The sequence below is a fragment of the Sinocyclocheilus grahami genome, unplaced genomic scaffold (genome assembly GCF_001515645.1).
Source record: "Sinocyclocheilus grahami isolate Dianchi unplaced genomic scaffold, SAMN03320097.WGS_v1.1 scaffold43.1, whole genome shotgun sequence".
Taxonomy (NCBI): domain Eukaryota; kingdom Metazoa; phylum Chordata; class Actinopteri; order Cypriniformes; family Cyprinidae; genus Sinocyclocheilus; species Sinocyclocheilus grahami.
Genome location: NW_015505222.1, coordinates 68561 through 78639, shown reverse-complemented (window position 1 = coordinate 78639; position 10079 = coordinate 68561). Strand labels below are relative to the sequence as shown.

Sequence of the window (10079 nt, the reverse complement as noted above, 5' to 3'; positions counted from 1 at the left end):
TATATATATATATTTTTTAAGCTTTTGACATGCAAGAAGTAAAATATAGATCTAAATAAAAATTATTTAAGGCACAGTGTTACACCAACACAATTTTTTTCTGTAGGCTATACCTAGTATTAAGCCATAGTATTAATGTTTTTAATGCAAATAATGTGTATATTTTATTTATACTCTATTTTTCTAAAACAAAAATAATAGTCCATTTGTATGAATTTTATATTTACAGTTTTCATTTAATATTAATTTACAAGTTATGTACCAAATAAAAAGGGTTTTATAGGTATTTCAGTTTTGAATTGATTCATTGAAATAAACATTTAAAAATGATTAACATAAATGAATTAAAAAATAATAACACACTTTTTTTAGGAAACTAAATGTGACCCTGGAGCACAAAAGCAGTGTTGAGTCGCTGGGGGATATTTGTAGCAATAGCCAAAAATACATTGTATGGGTCACAATTATTGATTTTTGTTTTTCTTTTATGCTAAAAATCATTAGGCTATTAAATAAAGATCATGTTCCATGAAGATATTTTGTAAGTTTCCTACTGTATATGTATGTGTGTGTGTGTGTATATATATATATATATATAAACTTAATGTTTGATCAGTAATATGCATGGCTAAGAACTTCATTTGGACAACTTTAAAGATGATTTTCTCAATATTTAGATTTTTTTTGCACCCTCAGATTCCAGATTTTCAAATAGTTGTATCTCAGCCAAATATTGTCCTATCCTAACAAACCATACAGCAATGGAGAGATATTTATTCAGCTTTCAGATGATGCATAAATCTCAATTTCAGAAAATTGACCCTTATGACTGCTTTTGTGGTCCAGGGTCACAAATGTCAAATTAAGAAGTGAAGGTGCACAGTATCGCTTAATTATGTTGCCAGCAAAATCATCAGAAACGTAAATCCAAACTCTATAGGAGCGCATGAGCAGTTCTGTGGGTTTTGCACATGAATCAGATTTTATCTGATTCAAACAGGAAGCAGCCGCATTGGGGAAGAAGGTCATGGTTCTGGATTATGTTGTTCCCACACCGAAGGGCACAACCTGGGGTAAGAAAACCGGAATCAAAAGCATGCAGGTTTAATCAAAAATGACTTGTAATAAGAGGATAATAAGATGTTTCTGTTCAGGTCTGGGTGGCACGTGTGTGAACGTGGGCTGTATTCCCAAGAAACTGATGCATCAAACGGCCCTGCTGGGTACAGCCGTGGAGGACGCACGCAAGTTCGGCTGGGAATTCAGTGATCAGGGTGAGTCGTATATTCAGCACGGCCGAAAATATGAAGCTCTACATGGTACACAGCGGTACATGATAAACTGGCTCTTTGATATGGATTGCAGAAAAGAATTACATCACAATTTAATGCATTCCAGATAGAAGAAGTAAACGTGAGTTCTTCATGCGGTACAGATTTTAAGGCCGTATGTGTGAAGGCTTGAAGTTGTGATGCAATTTTGTGATTTCTGATCTGAAGACATGTTTCCGATTGATTTCCTCTTTCTTTGAAAGTTTCAGTATATGTTTTTTAATTGTGACCGCAACCTTGTGAATATTTCTTGAAATGGTTAAGAAGACTGTTACGAGAGTCCTCATTTATATCTGTAATCGAAAGAGTTGTTAATGTGAGATTTAACTCCAGGAATCTTCATAATACACAGGACGAGTGATCATTGCAGCATTCAATGTATTGCTTTCAAAAGCTTCCCTTAATGGTCTTAATGTAGATTTCTTTTTGTCCGTCTCCTGTTTTAATTCGAATTGTTTACAGCCAGAGGAAACGGCGCTGACAAACAGGAGAAACACTGCGCAACTGTACAGTTAGGAGACTTTTTAATCTACAAATTGCCATTTACCATAGATTTACTGTAGTAGCACTAACTGCACCACGGTATTGTCAGAAATTTGGGTATTTGTGTCAAATTTATTTTATTAATAATGAACAAATCTACATCCTAACTTAAGCTACTATTAAATGTGTATTTCTAAGAGACACAAAATGTTATCTTTTTATTATTATTAATATTATCAGGCAACACAAACCTGTTTCTTGATTTGAAACCATATTACTCATTCGAACGTGCAGAACGAAGAAATAATTTTCTTCCAAGATATTTATTTAAAGGAAAAATGACCGTAAAAGTGTAAAGAATTCAAAAACGAAGTGTTTGTCATGTTCTGATCATAAAGAATAGTTTAAAACCCACAGGTAACCATCTGGTTTTTACAACTTTCACATTGGAGCAAAAATCTGCCTTTAAATTTGAAAGAAATAAAAATGTGACATTTATCTTGATAATTATCGATATCGACTGATATGAAAAAAACATTATTGTGATAATGTTTTGGCCATATCGCCCAGCCTTACTCATGAGGAAGCAGCAGAAACTTAGGAAAGCTTGAATGCATGACTTTTTTTTTTTCCTGTGCTGACGTCTCAAAACAGGCAACAGTATATAGTAAATTTCCGCTCTACTTGCACTTCGCAACAACACAGCCTTGTTTCTGCAAAGACATTCAGCGTGTTACAAACAGCATCTGACGTGTTCAGTTTTTACATGAGTATGACGTGAGAAACTGACACAGGCAAATAAGCTGTTCGAAATCTGATCTGAGAGGTGAGACTGAAACTGATTACCAGAAATGTGTTTTGAATAGGGGTTTATACGTATGAATGTTGCTTGAAATGGATTAGTAAAAATCAGATTTCATGTGGTTTATTTTTATTTATTTATTTTTTTTCTGTTCTTACTTGCTAAATGTGATCGGATTCCAATCGTATATGCACACAATTTTTTGAACAGAGAGTCTGAGCAAGGCCACAGTAATGTTCTATTTCAAATAGAGTTTGGCCCTTGATGTAACACCGAGTATTTACAGAGTTATGATTTGAAATGCTGAGTTGCTCATTTCAGTTTAGTAATGCACACAATTTGTGTGTACATTGACAAGTCATTGTGCACTAGTTACAGTAACACAGAGTCTTCCTAGATTTCTGAAGTTGATGTAATGTGGCTTTTATATGACAAAGCACTTTTCGTTGATGCTTTTCTGCAGCAATCTCAAGAGGTTTCATTTGTGCTTTAGACAAACCCATAAAGCACAAAAATAGGGCTCAATTTTTTTAATTTTCAAACTATTTAATTATGTAATTATTTATAGGCCTACCTTAAACTGTATAAACCGTGCATATACACATCACTCATGGATGGATGGATGGATAAACGGATGGATATAGCGCACAACATATTTGTTAAATGAAATCATAGCTTTTTGAAGTTAAAAGCTATTTCTGTTTTTTCCATCACCAAGTTGAAGACCTCTTTAAGTGATAATTAAGATGTTTATTAAATCATGTTTAAGACTTTTGATCTGATTTTTCATAAAACATAAGTATTTTCATTTGTAATTCATAAATACATCTTATATTTGAGTTCATGCATATCTATTTTAAGTCGCAAATGAGTGAAATGCTTGCAACTGTAAAACAGCATTTTAGTCATTGACATGAATGCACAAATCTATTAAAACCTCAATACAAACGTTTTGATGCTTTGAGGGGGAAAATGGTAGATTATGATCCTGCTGTTCACCATAATGACAAATGTTTCGCAACCGAGTAATACAACGCGATTCGGATCAAGCATCAGAAGCAAGTGTGAAATGGACTTTTAATGCGAGTCCTTCATATTTCACTGTTGTTGGTGGTGTACACGCAGTCTTTACTTAGTCCTCAAGACTTGGACTTCGCTCTCCCAATGCTAACATTGAGTCGTTTTCTGATCCTCCGTCCAGGAACGGGAAGATCCCAGTGAACGATGAGGAGCAGACCAACGTTCCTCACATCTATGCCATTGGAGACATCCTGGAGGGGAAGTGGGAGCTCACGCCTGTGGCCATTCAGGCCGGGAAGCTTCTGGCTCGCCGTGTTTAACATTTAATTATTGCAGGTTTGCGTCACATTCTGAGTTGCATTATTTTTATTCATTCTGAGGAATACTGAATCTTTATTTATGTTTTGTGAGTGAGATGAATTAACGCATATTCATATTTATTTTAGAACTACAGTAACATCTTCTGATTTCTCTCGACATGGGGACAGGAGAGCTGTCAGTCAATAAATTGGGGAAAAAAGTAACTTGCGCTACTTATTTGAAAAAGTAACTCCGATATTCTCTTGTAAATTAAAAAGTAATGTGTTACTTTTCTAGTTACTTGAAAAAAGTAATCTGATTACGTAACTCGCGTTACTTGTAATGCGTTACCCCCAACACTGCCTGTGTTTTTGTATTCTAAATGTTTGCTTAAACTCTGTAGGGCTGTCAAAATGGCTGAAAAACTAAATTCGAATTTTGTACTTGAATATTATCAAAATTCTAATTATATTTGAATTTAAAATGCATAATTTCAGTTAGCTTTTGGCTTCTCTCCTGAGGCCACAAGAGGGCGCATCGAAGAAAAATATTACTAATGCACGTTTATTCAAAGCATAAGATAACATTACTATCTGTGAAAAAAAAAAGTGCATAATGTTTCAAATGTTTGTAAACCAATTATAATTAAGTTGCTTAAACAACTATAAACAAAACGGCATCATGTATGTATGTATGTATGCATAGTTTAATACAAAGGACTGAAAGCCAATCACACAGTACATTTTTCGTTTAAAAACACGAGTTGCAGTGGGATGGGGAAAAAACCCACCATAAAGTCTCGAGATATGTGTTTGTTTTTTTCAAAGTTGAACTTGCATTAATTTTACATGGCTTTCTAAACATGCGGCTCTTTTGTGCGAGACACGAGTGCAACGCTGATAGATGTCCCTCTAGAAAGTGTGCGAAATATGCGTTCTGTGTGTACGGCTCGGTTTCAGTTTTGACGTAAACAAGATCTTCTCCGCATTGATGTTCTCTTTTCCCGCAATATTTAGCCGCATCTAGTGGCTTCAACTGGATAGTTTAACAAAAACATTATAATGCAATGACACTTACATCATCGCATCTCGTGCGTCACTGATTAGGCTGCCTCCTTAACGCACACCAAAAACGTTGCATTAGAATGTGGATTTTTATTTTAAATTCGACGAATATTCGAATTTTTTTTGGACAGCCCTAAAACTCTGTAAATAGCAGCTGGTTTTCTGTGATCTCACCGGTTCCTGTTTCCCTCTCTCTGTGTGTCGTTTCAGTGCGATTATGTGAACGTTCCCACCACGGTCTTCACTCCGATGGAATACGGCAGCTGTGGTTACCCAGAGGAGAAGGCCGTCGAGATCTACGGACAGGAGAACCTCGAGGTGCGTGCTTCAAACAGACGTCAGACTGGAAATATTAATAACCTGTGCTGATAATGACTGTGGTTTTAATGATGTGCCGGTGATTGTGTTGGTCTCTGCAGATCTATCACAGTCTGTTCTGGCCTCTGGAGTTCACCGTTCCCGGTCGAGACAACAACAGGTGCTACGCCAAGATCATCTGCAATAAACTTGACAACGTAAGACATGCATAACTGTCCTCGTCCTATGTGAACGTGTTATTCAAAGCATAAGATAACATGACTATCTGTGAAAAAAAGTGCATAATGTTTCAAAAAATGTTTGTAAACCAATTATAATTAAGTTGCTTAAACAACTATAAACAAAACGGCATCATGTATGTATGTATGTATGCATAGTTTAATACAAAGGACTGAAAGCCAATCACACAGTACATTTTTCGTTTAAAAACACGAGTTGCAGTGGGATGGGGAAAAAACCCACCATAAAGTCTCGAGATATGTGTTTGTTTTTTTCAAAGTTGAACTTGCATTAATTTTACATGGCTTTCTAAACATGCGGCTCTTTTGTGCGAGACACGAGTGCAACGCTGATAGATGTCCCTCTAGAAAGTGTGCGAAATATGCGTTCTGTGTGTACGGCTCGGTTTCAGTTTTGACGTAAACAAGATCTTCTCCGCATTGATGTTCTCTTTTCCCGCAATATTTAGCCGCATCTAGTGGCTTCAACTGGATAGTTTAACAAAAACATTATAATGCAATGACACTTACATCATCGCATCTCGTGCGTCACTGATTAGGCTGCCTCCTTAACGCACACCAAAAACGTTGCATTAGAATGTGGATTTTTATTTTAAATTCGACGAATATTCGAATTTTTTTTGGACAGCCCTAAAACTCTGTAAATAGCAGCTGGTTTTCTGTGATCTCACCGGTTCCTGTTTCCCTCTCTCTGTGTGTCGTTTCAGTGCGATTATGTGAACGTTCCCACCACGGTCTTCACTCCGATGGAATACGGCAGCTGTGGTTACCCAGAGGAGAAGGCCGTCGAGATCTACGGACAGGAGAACCTCGAGGTGCGTGCTTCAAACAGACGTCAGACTGGAAATATTAATAACCTGTGCTGATAATGACTGTGGTTTTAATGATGTGCCGGTGATTGTGTTGGTCTCTGCAGATCTATCACAGTCTGTTCTGGCCTCTGGAGTTCACCGTTCCCGGTCGAGACAACAACAGGTGCTACGCCAAGATCATCTGCAATAAACTTGACAACGTAAGACATGCATAACTGTCCTCGTCCTATGTGAACGTGGTGTGGTTTGGTTTGTGAAACATTATGATTCTAAGTCATAATTAGTGACTTAACTGGATTTGTCATTTTACAATAAGGTTTAATTCATTAACATTAGTTGAACTAACAATGAACAGTGCTTCTACAAGTGTTGTTATTGTTAACTAAAGCTATTATTGTTTCAGAAATCTAAATAAATGGTTGAGAATTTAATTAGGTTGACGTACTGAAATTACTTGAATTTAGAAAAGCTAAATAGAAATATGAAAAAGCCTAATAAAAATGAACACTGCGTTATTGAAACTTAAAATGGAGAAATGGAAATAAAAATAAAAACAGAAAATGAATGCTGTAATTATCAAAAAATAACACTGGCTTTGATACCATTTGTTAATCTTAATTTCAACGTTTTACTAATGCATTTAAAAAAATCAAAAGTTGCATCTTTACACTAAACAATGAACAATTGCATTTGTATAATAACCTTGACAGATTCATGCATTCTGTAAAAAAAAAAAAAAAGTTTAACTTCACACATTTTGCTGTAGTGTTACTTTTTTATTTTTTACTTTTAGATTTGTCCGTCAATTAATATTGATGCATCTGTAAATGAGTAATATTAAACTTGTGTTTTACCCCCCAAGAAATGTGGTATTTACCCCGGTGGTGGTGTTTTTTCTGTTGGCTTACACAATGCATATTTAGCAAATGCAGTAAAGATGTTGCCTTTCTATTGGCTTTAAATGATATACATGTTCATATTACAGGCTCATTTCTAAGAGGCAGTGACTGATTTCCTTTAAGAGTTGTGTTGTGGGAATGGTTTGCGTTTGATTCCATGCCATCATTACTGAGAGACACTTCAGGAGTATTAAGTGCCGTCTGTGTGCAGGAACGTGTGATTGGCTTCCACTATCTGGGTCCTAACGCCGGAGAGGTCACTCAGGGCTTCGGAGCCGCCATGAAATGTGGAATTACCAAAGATCAGCTTGACAACACCATCGGGATTCACCCGACATGTGCTGAGGTGCGTTCCTGTGACCCTCCTGCTTCATTATAGGTTACTGACATGTCATGTTCTTATTCTTTTGAGTTGTAACATGCTCTTCCCTTCATTTGTTTCCAGATATTCACCACCATGGAGGTCACCAAGAGCTCCGGCGGAGACATCACTCAGTCCGGCTGCTGAGGTTAAACCCTGCTCGTTTAACAGGCTGTCAGGACTAGTTTAAACTAGTTTATTCTAGTGATTCATCCCTCTCCTCTTGGCATAAACACACTCGAGTCTCTTTAATTAATCTCAGGTCATCTGAAGGCGTAACATCGTGATCCGCCCTGCTCTTAAAAGGCTTTTGTGTCTCACTGTTGTTCCACATGTATGTCACCCTTAACAAACCATGTGAAGGGTGTGTTGTGGGCGGAGTCTGGGAGCCGCAATAAGAGGCGGGGCTTCGCTTGCCTAGAGACCAGTGATTGGGGGAGGAGATGATGATTGACAGCCTGTTAGACAGCGGGGTTACTCTGCTTTAACTGATTGTCCGAGTCAGAAATGCACCTGTGCTTTACATTTTTCTTTCTTACACCTTATAAACTCATGCTCGCACATTCGCGCTTGGTGCTCTGTGACGTTTTAACCCTTACCCCACGTTCAGTGGCGGGTTACGACTGATGTTTTCTGCACTTGGACTTTAAATAGATAAACTCATGTTAACGAGAACACTGATCTTTGGCCTTCAGACTCACGAGGGCCGCATACTTTCGTTTCTTTTGCTTGTAGGAGTACTTTTCTATATTTAATAGTGGTTTGTCTTCAGTTGCTCTGCATCATTCCACGTCAGGATCCTAGTAAGACGGATTTCACTTCCCGCTCTCATTAGTTTCTGATTTAGCTGTCGAGTAACTGAGATGTGATCGAAGCGCAAACCAAATGCAGCATGTAGATGCTTCCTTAAAGTATTTAAACTAACAGGCGTCACTGAGATCCGTGTGACCGCAAACTCATTTGTAGTTTGTGATGCCTGTCAGAGCACTTAGAAATATCAATAAAATGTGTGTTCATATTTTTATAAATATATCACTGGATTACATTACCTGTATCTGTATGGAGGTTTCATTCAAGTATAGATGCACGTCTGTTTGTATTTGTTTGACTTGCTGTTTATTTGCTTTCTGGATTATTTTGTCCTATTCGTCTCATCATTCACTCACTTTTGCTTTCTAAGGATTGTGTTTAAGGGTCAGAGTTCTTACATTTACTGTCACTCAGCTCCTGATAATTGTACTATTTCAATAGTATCTCTGTTCAAATTCTATTCATGAACTTTAATAAAACTATGTACACAAGTTGAGTTTCTCACAGGTTTATCTGCAGTAAATCATCTCAAACGTGCATTAATCAGTGATATGTAAGCCTTCAGACTAATGAACATCATAAATTGTGTGCATGTTTTTCAATGTGTTTATACTTTGATTTATCACGGTTTAATGTTCAGTCAATATAATTAGACCAGAATATGGTCAACTTTTTGCGTAGTATTTATTATAGTATTTCCAGGGTTATCATTTATCAGTAACATTTACAAGCAGCTTGGAGACTTTTTGCTGAAATGAAAATTTCACCTAATACCATTTAATTAATTGGATCCATGCAAGTCAGCACAAAAAAATTTGCTCTAATTTCTAAAAATCTATTTACTTACAGCTTTTGTCAGAGCCTCAGATTCGGGTTTCCTTCTCAGTAAATTACACACTGCAGCTTTTAAGATGTATTTAGATGATTGGATTATGAATGAGATGAATGTAGTGCAGAAACCGACAATAATGCATCTGGATAGAATGGCAGCAGCTGATTGGCTGGAAACTCTTGATTCAGTGCACATATCAAACTATAGCTGAATTCAGTTCAGACAGCTCGTCCTTTTGATGATTCTGGATGAATATTCACAAACCCGCAGTGGCTTATAAAACCCTCAATTCCTGCACAGCACACCTGTTTCTGTGAAGTGCAATGCATTCATCCGAGACAAAGAGCGCCGGAGACCTGAGAAAATGATGATAAAACACTTCATTTGCATGCGTTTCATTCAGAGAGAGAATAATCACAGGCCGATGGATCAAACACACCTGAGCAGACGTGTGTGTGTGAGAGTGTGAGTGTGTGAGAGTGAGTGTGTGTGAGTGAGTGTGAGAGTGTGAGTGAGTGTGTGTGTGAGTGAGTGTGAGAGTGTGTGTGAGTGTGTGAGTGAGTGTGTGTGTGTGTGTGAGTGAGTGTGTGTGTGTGTGAGTGTGAGTGTGTGAGTGAGTGAGTGAGTGTGAGAGTGTGAGTGTGTGAGTGAGTGTGTGAGTGAGTGTGTGTGTGAGTGAGTGTGAGAGTGTGAGTGAGTGTGTGAGTGTGTGAGTGTGTGAGTTAGTGTGTGTGTGAGTGTGTGAGTGAGTGAGTGTGAGAGTGTGTGAGTGTGTGTGTGTGTGTGTGTGTGTGTGTGTGTGTGTGTG

The 10079-nt window shown here is 37.4% G+C and overlaps 1 protein-coding gene across 1 annotated transcript in view; it reads left to right on the top strand.

The window, feature by feature from the left end:
• LOC107582333 (thioredoxin reductase 3-like) overlaps positions 1-8930 on the top strand; it is a 15564-nt gene extending 6634 nt beyond the window's left edge. Inside the window, exons 7-15 of the mRNA XM_016268130.1 lie at positions 1001-1073; positions 1155-1329; positions 3761-3941; positions 5211-5318; positions 5420-5515; positions 6265-6372; positions 6474-6569; positions 7480-7614; positions 7714-8930. Coding sequence (XP_016123616.1) covers positions 1001-1073; positions 1155-1329; positions 3761-3941; positions 5211-5318; positions 5420-5515; positions 6265-6372; positions 6474-6569; positions 7480-7614; positions 7714-7776 — 1035 coding nt within the window. The 3' untranslated portion in view covers positions 7777-8930. The remainder of the gene's footprint in view (positions 1-1000; positions 1074-1154; positions 1330-3760; positions 3942-5210; positions 5319-5419; positions 5516-6264; positions 6373-6473; positions 6570-7479; positions 7615-7713) is intronic.
• The last annotated feature ends 1149 nt before the right edge of the window (positions 8931-10079 follow it).